Source organism: Alternaria ventricosa (assembly GCF_023758065.1).
Source record: "Alternaria ventricosa strain BMP 2768 chromosome Unknown scaffold_8, whole genome shotgun sequence".
Classification (NCBI taxonomy): domain Eukaryota; kingdom Fungi; phylum Ascomycota; class Dothideomycetes; order Pleosporales; family Pleosporaceae; genus Alternaria; species Alternaria ventricosa.
The window spans coordinates 352,191-365,373 of record NW_026055688.1 but is presented as its reverse complement, the minus strand read 5'-3'; the positions used below and the strand labels follow the sequence as shown (position 1 = coordinate 365,373).

The 13,183-nt window shown below is 39.1% G+C and overlaps 4 protein-coding genes across 4 annotated transcripts; all 4 read left to right on the top strand.

The window, feature by feature from the left end:
* Positions 1–283: 283 nt before the first annotated feature.
* Positions 284–1,262, top strand: J4E93_005358 (uncharacterized protein; the record flags this gene model as incomplete). The annotated part of the gene is made up of 2 exons (XM_049343279.1): positions 284–314; positions 361–1,262. 2 exons carry the CDS (start codon positions 284–286, stop codon positions 1,260–1,262), a joined length of 933 nt encoding a protein of 310 aa, XP_049199372.1.
* A 499-nt stretch (positions 1,263–1,761) lies between these two features.
* Positions 1,762–3,459, top strand: J4E93_005357 (uncharacterized protein; the record flags this gene model as incomplete). Its single annotated transcript, XM_049343278.1, has 1 exon — positions 1,762–3,459. One exon carries the CDS (start codon positions 1,762–1,764, stop codon positions 3,457–3,459), a length of 1,698 nt encoding a protein of 565 aa, XP_049199371.1.
* Positions 3,460–9,825: 6,366 nt separating this feature from the next.
* J4E93_005356 (uncharacterized protein) lies at positions 9,826–11,196 on the top strand (the record flags this gene model as incomplete). The annotated part of the gene is made up of 2 exons (XM_049343277.1): positions 9,826–10,742; positions 10,794–11,196. The coding sequence occupies 2 exons, from the start codon at positions 9,826–9,828 to the stop codon at positions 11,194–11,196; spliced, it is 1,320 nt and encodes a 439-aa protein (XP_049199370.1).
* Positions 11,197–11,519: 323 nt separating this feature from the next.
* Positions 11,520–12,931, top strand: J4E93_005355 (uncharacterized protein; the record flags this gene model as incomplete). The annotated part of the gene is made up of 4 exons (XM_049343276.1): positions 11,520–11,859; positions 12,096–12,208; positions 12,259–12,867; positions 12,926–12,931. 4 exons carry the CDS (start codon positions 11,520–11,522, stop codon positions 12,929–12,931), a joined length of 1,068 nt encoding a protein of 355 aa, XP_049199369.1.
* Positions 12,932–13,183: the final 252 nt, after the last annotated feature.

Below are 13,183 nucleotides of genomic sequence, written 5' to 3'. Positions count from 1 at the left end.
TCGGAATGGCCTTCCGATCGGAAAGTCTAGGCGAGGCTGACGCGCATCATCGACCTCCTCAGGCAGCTTCATGTGACGTGAGCTTGCGCATTCCACCGGCGGTCAACTGATGATTCGGTCCTTTGTACCGAAACTCTATTAACACTCTTTGACCGACACACCCCTCATTCATGTAGTCTCCCTGTTCTCCAATTCCTACCCAGCAATGCTACGCACACTGCGCTTTGCACGCGTTTCACCAGCCCCGCGACCAGTCCGAAGCTTCTCAACCAGGATCGCAGCCATGGCACCACTACGCATCGGCTTCGTGCCAGGTAAGCGCGTCATCAATACTGTTGCATCGCCCACTGACGGAATTAGAACACTTCTCCACACCGCTCGAGTTCGCGAAGAAGCACTACGGCCTGGACGCGAAGCTCCTCCCGTTCCCAAGCGGCACAGGGCACATGGTCACGGCCCTGCAAGCCGACGAAATCGATATCGGAGTTGGCCTTACCGAAGGCTGGATAGCGGCACTGGGAAAAGCACAGGCGGCTAAGCAAGACGCTGGCTTCAGCGTGGTGGGGACATACGTCGAGACTCCGCTGTGCTGGGCCATATCCACAGGCGCCAAGAGGGATGAGCTCAACGGAATACAAGACCTCAAGGGCAAAAAAGTTGGCGTGTCCAGGATAGGAAGTGGCAGCTACGTGATGAGCTTCGTGCTTGCCGACCAGCAAGGGTGGCTCGACACTTCGTCCAACAGCCCACCATTCCCCGTCGAGGTGCTGAACACGTTTGCAAACCTCCGCGATGGAGTCAACGACAGCACGGCCGACTTCTTTATGTGGGAGCACTTCACGTCGAAGCGCTACTACGACAACGGCGAGATCAAGCGCATCGGCGAGATCTACACACCCTGGTCCTCGTGGAAGATCGTCGCCGCAAACCATCTATTGAACCCGAAGAACTGGAGTTCGGCACCCAACGCCAGCAAGCCAGTGCTTACTGGGGAACTCGAAGACGTCATGGACAAGATCAATAAGGGAGTCAAACACTTTGAAGTAAACCAAGAAGAGGCCGTCCAGTACATCAGCACCAAGCTCGATTACTCAGAAGAGGACGCGCGAGAGTGGTTGAAGACTGTTCGCTTCGCCAAAGATGTGAAAGGCGTGGACAAGGAGATCGTGAACAAGACCGTTGGCATACTCCAGAAGGCTGGTGTGTTGGGCGGGCAGGTTGATCAGTCCGCTATGATCGGGCTCGAGCGACATGCGGCATGAAGCTAATCTGTGCCAACCGCTGGATATCATGCCACGCGACTCGGACAACGGTTCGCGCACCGTGCCCAATAGCTCTAGTGTCGGCAGGCACACCGTGCAAAAGGATCGCCAGTGCATGGTCGGAACGATGTCAAAGCTCGGAGATTTGGGTTCTATGCTTTTTGTTTGTTATGTATTGCATATCAGTCAGAGCATCCGTCTGCAATTACCAACGCACCAAAATGCCTTCACCTGCGCTGTCACATCGAAGAGCCAATACAACGCACAAGGCAATGCATTCACCTGTTTCACCTCTGCAGAGTGCGACTTCACAGCACCGCGAAGCATTTATACTCGCCGGCAGATTTTCATGGAGTGCCCTTGGAGATTCTCACACAGCTACCTGCGCCTCGACCACCGACCTTCCACTGCAACGGACCCTAAAAGCCTTCGCCTCCGAGTCCAGCCCGCCACGAAAAAAGCCTACTTTCGTCAACTTCTCAAGACCACTACCCCCGCAATGCCCGCCGGCATTCCGAAAGAGCTAGAGTTATCTCACCTTGACCAGCAGCCACACATACGCGTGTATGGCCGCTACTACATCATCTTTCCTTTTCCGGACATCAGTCGCGCCCATGAAGCAAAAGAGGCGCTGCACAATGGCTTCAAAGAAGTTCTGAGACAGTTTCCATATCTTGCTGGCACTGTGGACTTGGACCCCTCTACCGACCTTCTCCGCGTGCAATACCCCGACCCTATCGATCTCGAAGCCGAAGCACGCCGTATATTCACAGTCAGTTACGATGATGCACAACATAACTATGATTCACTTGCAAAAGACGCCTTTCTTCCAGACGAGCTGCCCGCTACTATCTTTTGCCCAAATGAGCTGAAACACCACGCTGGACTGGGCGAAGATGCGTATGCCGAAAGGATGACAAGCTTTTCGAAAGGACCGTTGCCAACCTTTGCAGCTCAGGCTACCTTCATTCCCGGAGGTTTGATACTGAGCGCCTGGTGGTATCATGCCGTTGTCGATGGCACGGGCAACGGAAGGATCCAAAAGATTTGGTCTGATGCAGTACGAAACTTGAATCCTGAGAAGAAGAAACTACCGCCAGTTCGTCCGCCTGCCAGATACTATCGTGTACCAAGCTATAAGGATCAGCTCCAACCATTGAAGGACATCGTCAAAGAATGGAACGTAATACCAGATCCGTCATCGGCGCGCCAAGCGCTCGCAACACTCGTTCAGGAAGCCGATGCGGCAGGCCAGTCTACCAACGCACCTGAGAAGCCATTCGCTAAGCGCTTTGAGCTTCGTAAAGGGCCGGATGAAGGATCTAACAAAGTCGTCGCCGAAATGTTTCGCTTCTCATCGCAAGCTATCGCAGACCTCCGCAACGAGCTATCCATAAAGATTGGGAAGCGTGTATCTAACTTCACCGTACTGTCAGCCATCGTCTGGGCAAATGTCATACGTGCTCGCTCAAAATCGATCACCGCTTCGGGTAACACGCAGTCGACCCTTGCCGTCGTTGTAGACCTCAGAAAGTTCCTTCCACCGCCCTTCTCATCCCCAGATTATCTCGGCAATCTGGTACTGTCTGCTACACCCACCTTGGATCTTGATGGCGCTACGGCCTCTCTTGAGGACATCGCAGCCAAAATCACAGACGCTCTGCAGGCCATCAACGCGACATGGGCAGTCACCCAGATCAACAGCGTCCTGACCAACCCTGCAGAAGCGCAGCAATCCCTTTTGAAGTTCCCTAAGGGCCCAGACCTATACATCACTAGTTGGCAAAGGATGGGAGCTGACAGGGAGTGGTGCATCCCAGGAACGAGCAAGCCAAACGCAACTGCTATTCGCCGAGCAGCGTGGGTCAGCGAAGGTGGCATCGTGGTCTTGCCCAGAGAAGAAGACAAAGAAGGACAAGAGGGGGAGCCGTATGAAATCATGATCAGTCTTACACAGGCCGATATGGAAAGATTCAGAGACGGGTTGGAGAATGCCGGATTGTTGGTGGACTCGGCTTACAGGCCTGGCAAGGTCGTCGCTTGGCGTGACATTTTCTCTCGTCGTCTCACCGGATTCGGACTGGCCTACGGTGGTGCGCTCTGCCTCTTGACTGTCATTATCTGTGTGTGCACTCTGTCCCAGTCTGCGCGGATAGCTGGTATTGCACAGGGTCCTGCTCAGGAAGAACTCAGGTAGACAGGCTTTGTTTAGAGTGTCGGATCTTCTATAGGTGGTCTGACATCGGATAGGGAGTTACCCTCATTACGATGAAGGAATCAAAGAGAACTAGGCAAAGGCGCCTGTGATTTGACCGGAATGGCTACAAGTGCCGGATGTATTTTAAACCCCCATCTCAGGGCGTCCTCAAATAAAACTTTCAATATTGCTGCATAATCATACTTTTAGGTCTCCATTATTCATGATTCGTGCTGTTTGTGTTTGCTCCTGGCCGCTGGCATCGCAGCAAACGAGATCGTGCCTCGCTTGCGCGATCCCCTTCACCGCTCGGACCTGTACCTACAGTGGACTAAATTAAGTTATCGTGCAACAATTATTTTAGAACTTTAAAACTATAAGTAAAGTAAACTTTTTAACTTAATATTATACTATATATTATATAAAAGCTTAGAATTTAATAAAATATATTTATATTACTATTAATAACCTCTTAAAAAAGAGATTAAATATAATACTTCTTTATATAAAAGCTTTATAAGCGCTACCTTATATCTACTTTTTTATATATAAGTAAAGTTTCTATACTTATACTATAGTACTTAAAAGCTATAAGCTAAGTAGTAGTAATTATATAATACTTAGAAAACTATTATTTAGCTTATACTATAGTTAAAGTATATACTTATATAACTAGTAGGCTTAAGAAGCTTAGAGTTAGACTTATAGCTAAAAGAAAATCTATTAAAACTATACTTAAAGCTACTAAACTAATTTTTCTACTTACTATATAAAAAGCTAATAAAAGAATTCTTACTAGTACTATAAAAGTAAGTAAAGGTATAGTTATTCTAAATATAGTTAGAGTAGACACTTTTAAACTAGCTAGTAATACTTATATAGCTAGTAAAGTAAGAGAACTTTTTAAAGCTATTATATATATTACTATAGTTATTATAAGCTATTATATTAAGTATACTTTTAAAATAGACTAGAATAGCTTTAATATATAAAGCGCGCTAAAATAAAATATAGTTTATAGTAATATAACTAGTATAAGTTATAAAAAAAGTAATAGTAAAGTTATATAAAGAAGTACTAGCTATATAAGTAAAGAAGTTAGCTAAATAAGTATAGTTTATACTCTATATAGAGTTAGTATATAGATAAGAGTAAAAGAAGATATATATATAGTATAGATAAAGGCGTTAGAAAAAGTAGTAGTAATAGTAATATTAAAGATTAGAATCTTTTTATATAAAGTAGAGTTAAAAATAGTACTTATTTAGTAGTCTTAAAAGTAAGTAATAGCGCTAGTAGAATTAACTAAGTAAATAAAGTAGTTTTAAGTAAAAGTATAATAGTTTATATAAAAGGTTTTATAGTTAACACTATATATAGAGTAAAAGCTAATATTAGTATTATAAAAAAAAGAGTTCTTATAAGTAACCTAGTAGCTAGTCTAAATAAAGCTAAGACTAGTAGAAAGATTAGCTATAATAGTTATATAAAGATAAGTATTAAGAAAGTTAAGCTAAAGTTAATAAAGACTATATAAGAGTAGAAAAGTAAAAAGAAAGTAAAGTATAGAAGTAATAGAGAAAAAGAAAAGTAAGTTATTTATATACTTAGCCTAGAGACTATAATTATAGTAGTCTTTTACTACTCTTACTATATAATTTTCTTTTCTTTTTCTTACTTATATAATACTTTAAAAAGTTTAAGAAAAACTATAAAAAAATAGTATATAAAGAAAATTTAGATTTCTAGTACTATATAATACTATTTAGCTATTACGTATTTTTTAAATATTATATTATATATAATATCTATATATATAATAAGTATATAGAACTCTTAAGGTAAGAGAGACTAAAAATATCTAAGAGCTAATAAAATTCTACTTTACCTCTAACTATATTATTATCTTATATATATATAAAACTATACGCGCTTCTTACTCTTACTCTTACTTTTAGTAGAAACTCTAATAGAAGTTAGCTTTTATATAAGTATTAGAGAGTTAGAAGACTTAAATAACTTAGATCTAGAAATAGTATTAGCCTAATAATTATAGAAATATAAGTTTTTTAAGTTACTAGTATTATTCTATATAACGCTATCTTTAATAAAAGATAGCTTAACTTTATTAGTAGAGAATAAATACTACTTTTAAAATTTAGAAAGCTAAGAGATAGATTACTTTTATATAATAAGTTTTTTTTACTTACTTTTTTTTCTACTTATAGGTATTTTAGGTTCTTTTTTAATAGCTTTTTCTTTCTTAATAATAAATTTTTTCTTCTAAGCTTTACGTATAGGTAAAGTTAAAGTATTTTTTTTTTAACTCTTTCTTATATATTTTAAAGTAGATAAAGATATTATATATACTACTCTAAATAGCTTTTTTAAAAATACTTTTCTTAAATAGCTTAAGTATTATATAGAAGCGCTATACACTTTCTTCTAAGTATATTAGTCTATTCTTTATAATATTTAAAGCTAGAAACTTTAGAAAGTCTTTATATAAGCTATTCTATACTTTATTTATCTTACTAAGAAGCTAGTTATTAATAAAGAAATCTATATTATCTAGAGTAATATTCTTAATTAGAAAGTTAGACCTAACTAAAGAAATATAAGAAAGTATATTTTTAAGTATACTATATAAAACTTATAAATAATTTTATAGCCTAAGAACTTTATTAGAATTCTACTACTTAGTTATATAGAGTATTAAATAATAACTAATATAAGATCTATCTTTACGTAGCTCTTCTTACTAGTAGTAAGATCTTTCTACTTCTATTTCTTTATTAGAATTATGCTTTTATTTTTTTTATATACGTAGTTTAAAATAGAGTTATTTCTTACTAGTATAAACTCTATATAAGCTTAAACTTTTATTATATTCTAGTTTATTAGAGAAAGTTATACTTTTAAGAGTAGATTTATTTATAAAAGTATATATAGAGCTCTTAATATAGCTTTTAAAGTAGAGCTTTCTTTATCTAGTAATAAAGAGTTAGTAACTAAGCTAGTATACTTATTCTACTATATATAAGACTTTATCTATAGTGTATAAGAAGTAGTAGAAGAGGTAGAAAAGAGTCTCTTTTTATTTATATTTTATTAGCTATAAAACTTATAGAACTTAGTAATCTAAGTAGAGTTATATTTTTAGCTAGTATTTAGATAGAACTTTATAAAAGCTATTATATAAGAGCTAAGAAGAGAAAGAAGAGTTAAGATAGAGAAAGTATAAAAGATTAGAGAGATTAAGTTATATATAAAGAATTTTTATACTTCTCTATCTATTTTCTTAGCTATATATACTTTTTACTAGCTTTTATTTTTCTTTTTATATAAACTATCTCTAATAATAATAAGAGATAGTAAGCGCGATTATAGTAGCTATAAACAGAATAGAAAGTGTAAGAGTAGCAATTATAAGTTAGGTAGCTAGAACATAGTAGAGATTTAGATTAATTTAAGTTATATATTAAACTATAGTAGCTAAAGAGCTAAGAAAAAGCTAATTAAAAGTATAGTTACAAAAGTGTAGTAGTAAAAAGCGTACTTTAAAAGAACTTTATTTAGTATAAGAAAATATATTCTTAAATATATTCTATCTAAATCTAAATATATTCTATCTAAAGTCTAAAGTAGAATAAAATAATATAGGTAATTTCTATAAGGTATCTTAAGAAGCTAGGTAAGTAGAGTGTATACTACTATATATATATAAGCGCTAATTAAGTGTAGAAAGGTTTAAGCTCTTATAGGTAGTAGATTTTATAAATCTAAACGTAGTAACTATTATAAGAAGAAGAAGTGTAAAAGTAGTAAACACTAGAAGAATAAGCTTACTATTAAATATAGAGCTTATAAGGTTATTTAAAAAGTTTATTAAAAATATTAGAGCGTAAAGTATATATATATATAAAGTGTAGAGGCAAGTACTAATAGTATATAGAAATATATAATCTCTTTATAAATATAGAGCTCTAAAAGTTAAATAATTTAGTAAAGTGTATTATAGGTATTCTTAACCTAAAGAGTAAGAGCTAGAGTAAAGTAAGTAAAAAGATAGAAGTAGGTTATAAGAAGTAAATAAAGGCTATAAGAAATTAGAATAGTCTAGTATTATACTTAAGTATCTAAGCGCTAAGGCGCGCGTAATATATTAGTTAAGTATTATATTAGTATAGGTATTTATATATAAGTAGCAGAGTAATTATACGTAATAGTAAGAGTAATAGTATTATAATATTACTAGTAATAGTATTTCTATAAGAGTAGCTAAATACAAAGCTATATTTAGTATATTAGTATATACGTGTAATATAATATAATACGTGTAGTGTAGAGTAATTAAGTATTACGTAGTACGTAAGGTAGCGCGTATAGGTAGACGTATAGATATAGATAGGTGTGTAGGTGTAGGTAGGTATATAGGTATAGGTAGGTGTATAGATATAGGTAGACGTATAAGTGTAGGTATATTATAAAAGTACTAGCTAGGTAGCTACCTAAGGTAGTAGGCGCCTAAGGCACTACGTAGCCTTAGTAGACTTAAGAGCTACGTTAAGTAAGCGTACATAGGTAGGTTATTCTAACTTAGACTAAAGAGTCTAGATTAAGAGCTCTCTAATAATAAACTCTATATCTTTTACTACTTACTTAAAGTCTATTTTTAATATACTTTTTTATATACTATTTTACTACTTTAGATACTTTAGTAGTATCTAGTTAAAGAACTTTACTAGTGTCTAAATTAGCTTTAACTAAAGTAAAAAGTTAAAAGTAATATATATCTAGGCTCTTATATAGAGCGCTAGATATACTTTTTAGAAGACTATATCTCTATCTTCTACACTACTTATAATAGCGTTTTATAGATTAAACTCTAACTTCTAAAGCTATATTATATACTAAATCTATATAGCTAAAGAAAGAATAGTATTTATATTTTAGTTTTTTATCTCTTTATCTAACTTAGCCTAAATAGTCTTATTATATAAAGTTCTAAACTTCTTAATATAGTTTTCTAGCTACTAGTATAGCTTATTAAGCTTACTAATAACTATATTACTTACTAAGACTTAATTCTTTAGTTTATAGTACTAGTTCTATATATATAGTAGTTCTTAAACTTAATATCTAAAATAATACTTTTTATAAAGAAGTATTACGCGTATAAAAAATATACTATTTTACTACTATAATTAGACTATATATACTAAAAAAATAGGCTAGCTACTTTAATAGTATTTAAGTACTATTATATAATACTAATTAAGATGCTAGATAATACTCTTATATATATCTATATCTATATAATATATTAAGAGTATATATCTATTCTAGTATATATTTTAATACTAAACTCTTTAAGTTTATTATAGCTATTTATAGACTATATAAAGTTTAGTTCTAGTATAATATACTTTTCTCTTCTTCTCTATATATCTCTTCTATACTAGTCTATTTTTTTTAGATTTAGTGTATAATAGATATAAAATATATAGTTTCTTATAATATAGTTTCTTTTTAATCTTAAATAAGTATAGAGATAGCCTTTACTAAACTTATTAAAAAATTTCTTTTTTAATTCTTTTTTAATTCTTTTTTATATATTCTTTATATAAGCTTATCTACTACTACTTATAAACTTATACTTATAGCTTTTTTTTTTAATCTAAGCTAAAACTATATATAAATTAATATCTACTTTAAGATATTATAGCTCTTATTTTTAAGTTTTTTTAGTATCTTTTTATTATAAAGTTTTAACTTATAAAAGAAGTACTATATAAACTATTTAAGATACTTTTTTATCTTTAGTTTTATTTTTTTCTTTAACTTCTACTTTTTTAGCTACTTCTTAATTATATAAATAAACGTATATATTTAGCGCTTAGTATTTAGCTAAGATTTTAACTCTTTTACTATATAATCTATACTATATAGTTTAGTAAGTTTATTTTTATAAAGTTCTAAGTTAATAATAAAGTATTTAGCTAAGAATATTAGTATATATACTATATAAAATAATATTTTATATACTAAGTATAGTAGTATTACGCTCTTATATAAAAGTAGTTAAAGTAGTAAGTTTTAGGTAAGTAGAGATTTTAATTTTTCTATAAAGTAAAAATAATTATTATATAACCTCTTAATTTAGTCTACTGTATGTACCTGCAGTTTCATGACTGAAAGTGACGATCCTCCGCGGCATGCTACCCGCTAGCGCCCCATCAAGCATCGACCCTGAGAAAATCCAGTTGCAACATAGCACGGCCAGCTTGTACACCAGCGCTCCATTATTAGGCACTATCGTTACTATCGACATACCTTACCAAATCCCAGACTAAAGCCGGAAACATGGATCCCGAAAGAGAGAGTTTGCTCTCATACCACGAGACGCAGCGTGAAAGAACACAACAGCTGCTTTCGCACGAAATCACAGCGAGTGCGCAAGCTAATGAGGATTACCCTGTTGATCATGGCAAGGTGGCGTGGATGCAGGTTCTCGGTGGATTCATTCTGTTCGCGAACAGTTGGGGCTTACCAAATGCATTTGGGGTTTTCCAAACATACTACGTCGACACCTTGATGCCGGAGCAGGATGCGTCGCGTATTGCCTGGATCGGATCGATACAGCTTTTCTTCACCACGATTGGCTGCTTGCCTGGCGGTATGCTGCTTGATCGGGGATATCTCAAAAGTATCATCGCTGTTGGCACGGGCCTCGAGGTACTTGGTTTGATCCTGACTTCCTTCTTCAAGAGCTATTGGGCCATCTTCTTCGCTCAGGGAGTGTGTATGGGCATTGGCAGCGGTTTGATGGCGATTGTGCCTGTCGCTGTGCTCGCCATGTTCTTCGAGAAGAAGCGCATGCTGGCTACCGGTCTTGCATCGACTGGTGCTAGTGTTGCCGGTATCGCTTACACTCTCTCCTTACGCTCTCTCTTCCTCAGCGTCGGGTTCGCGTGGGCTGTTCGCATCTTTGCGCTCATCATATTGGTGACTAACGCCGTCGCTTTTGTGGTGATGCGCTTGCAGCTTCAGTACGGATCCAAGGGTTCCAGCTTTGGGTTTCACCACTTCAAGGATCTACCGTACACGATCTTTGTCGTCGCCTTTACGCTGTTTGTCGCGTCCTCGTTCGTGCCGTTCTTCTTCATCCAGGAGTACGCCATCAAGCTCGGTGTGTCGAAGGATATGGCATTCAACTTGTTGTCGATCATGAACGCGGCCAACATCTTTGGGCGCTTTGTTCCAAACTTCATCGCCGACAGGTACGTTCTCAAAATCCAATATTCGTAATAGCCCAGGACTCACAACTCTAGGTACGGCGGTGTGAACACCCTACTTCCTCTCACCGTCGCATGCATCATCACCCTCTGCATGCTGCCCCTCGCGCAGGAATTGTACGGTCTCATCGCTATCAGCATCGTATACGGCTTCCTTTCGGGCGGCGTCATTATCATACCGGGTCCAGCTATTACGGAACTCTCTCCCAACAAGGCCGCCATCGGCGTGCGTCTCGGGTTGGCGTATCTAGTCGCTGCTTTCGGTGGGCTGCTCGGCAACCCTGCCATGGGCGCACTCAAGGGCGAGGGAAATGGTGCGGTAGAGAACTTCAAGGGCGTCTGGTTCTGTGCCGCAGGCGTTATGGGTGTGGGTGCCGTAGCGCTTGTTGCCACACGATGGCTCAAGTTAGGTGGTGTGTGGGCTGCGGGAAGAGTATGAGGTTCGACTGGTAGAAGAATGTCAGCTTACCGTGGCTTATCTAATCACGCCCAATCATGCAGGTTGGATCGGCGCTGCACTGCGTAGCCTATCAGATACTGCCACCGATTATACCTCCAGTGGTAGTTGGGCATAAGGCAGTATCCTGCAGATCTAGATCACTTGATAGCTGCCATGTTACACTGCACCCGGAAGAGGCAATATTCCAAATACAGTCGAAGCAGTGTGGCATGAGAACAAGATATAAGATGGGTTACCGTCAGCATACCCTCGAATGCCACCAGTATCCTAGTCATAGATTGAGTGCCTGCCGGCAAGCGAAAATGCTACTCTTCGCCTCCACAACCTTTTCCCTCTCAATCTTCTTGACACTCCCAATCACACGTGCGGCTTTCTACTACCCCACCCCTGCTCTTTCCTTCCTCGAACACATCCTCGTCGACAACTGGGGCGCCTACGCTTCGAACTTCTCATCCGCAATCACACCCTGCACAAACTATGTCTCGCAGACCGGTACGACAGGGCTCAATAGTGGTCGCACCACGGCAGCCCAATGGATGCGCGTCATGTTCCACGACTTTATTACCGCGAATGTGAGTGCCGGCACGGGAGGTATTGATGCTAGTATTGGATTTGAGACAGCGAGGGAAGAGAACAAGGGGAGTGCGTTTAACGATAGTTTTTCGTTTTGGAGGCCGTTTGTCGGGGAGGGGATTTCTAGTAAGTGCATCGCTTCGACGGGGTGATCGGTGATGGAAACGGTACTGATGAAGCGGTAGTGGCCGATCTTGTTGCGCTCGGCACGGTCATGTCAAATAATCTTTGCGGAGGCGCGCAGATGCCATTTCGACCTGGTCGCGTTGATGCGACGGCAGCTGGGAAGACGACTGGAGTTCCAGCACCGGAGACCGATTTAGAAGAAACCTTGCTGTTCTTCGAGCGCGCTGGGTTTGACAAGGTGGATGCTATTGGGCTCACGGCTTGCGGACACACTCTCGGCAGCGTCCACCACGTAGGTTTCTGGCTGCCATTCGATTAGACGATACTCACTCATCAATGTAGGGTGGCTTCCCGGAGGCTGTAGACGACAGCTTCGTCACGCCCAATAACACGAATGGCGGTAGTAACTTCGACACTACACGCGGCGTCTTCGACCCAAACGTCCTCGGCGAATATCTCAATGGTACAGGGACGAAGGGAGGACCGTTGGTGAACTCCTACAACGACACGATGAACTCCGATAAACGGCTTTACGAAAGCGATAAGAATGCGACGATGCGTGCTCTCTTCGCACAAGGAACGGCCTTTCTTGATACGTGTGCCGAGCTCATGGGTCGTGCCATCAATACTGTGCCTGCGGGTGTCCAGCTCCGCGAATCGATTGCTATTATGCCGGTCAAGCCGTTCAACACGACCTTTGACTTCGGCCAGGATGGGAAGTTGATGCTTTCGGGCAAGGTCAGAATCCTCACACCGGCGGGCAGCTCACCACCGCAATCACTCACCCTTCGCATGAGCGACCACGAAATGCAACTTGAGCCAGAAATCGAGACGGGCAGCTCAGTCTTTGGTCGCAGTGGGGGTGAATACGGAACTACGACTTACTTCCCGTTCTCGCTTTCTGGACCCGCCATTCGAAATGCCACGTCTTTCTCCGTTCAGGCACCCGAGGTACCAGAACAGACTTTTCAGATCGAGAGTCAGGCATTCATCGTTCCAAGCCTGACAGTCCTAAGCGGCACAGCACTCAATGTGACAGTTGCCGACTGCCAAAAGAAGTCGTGTGAAGGTTTGACTATCCACGTTTCTGCCCCGATAACACAACTTGGCACGCTGGCGCCGAAGATGAGTGGGATGATTATGGTACTGAGTGAAGTGAAACAGGAAAGAAGGGTGTGTGCAATGTGCGAGGGACAGATTACCCTGCCTGATATGCCGACTGGGCTAGTAACAATCGAAGCTTCCATGGAAGGCAAGCTCGTTGACA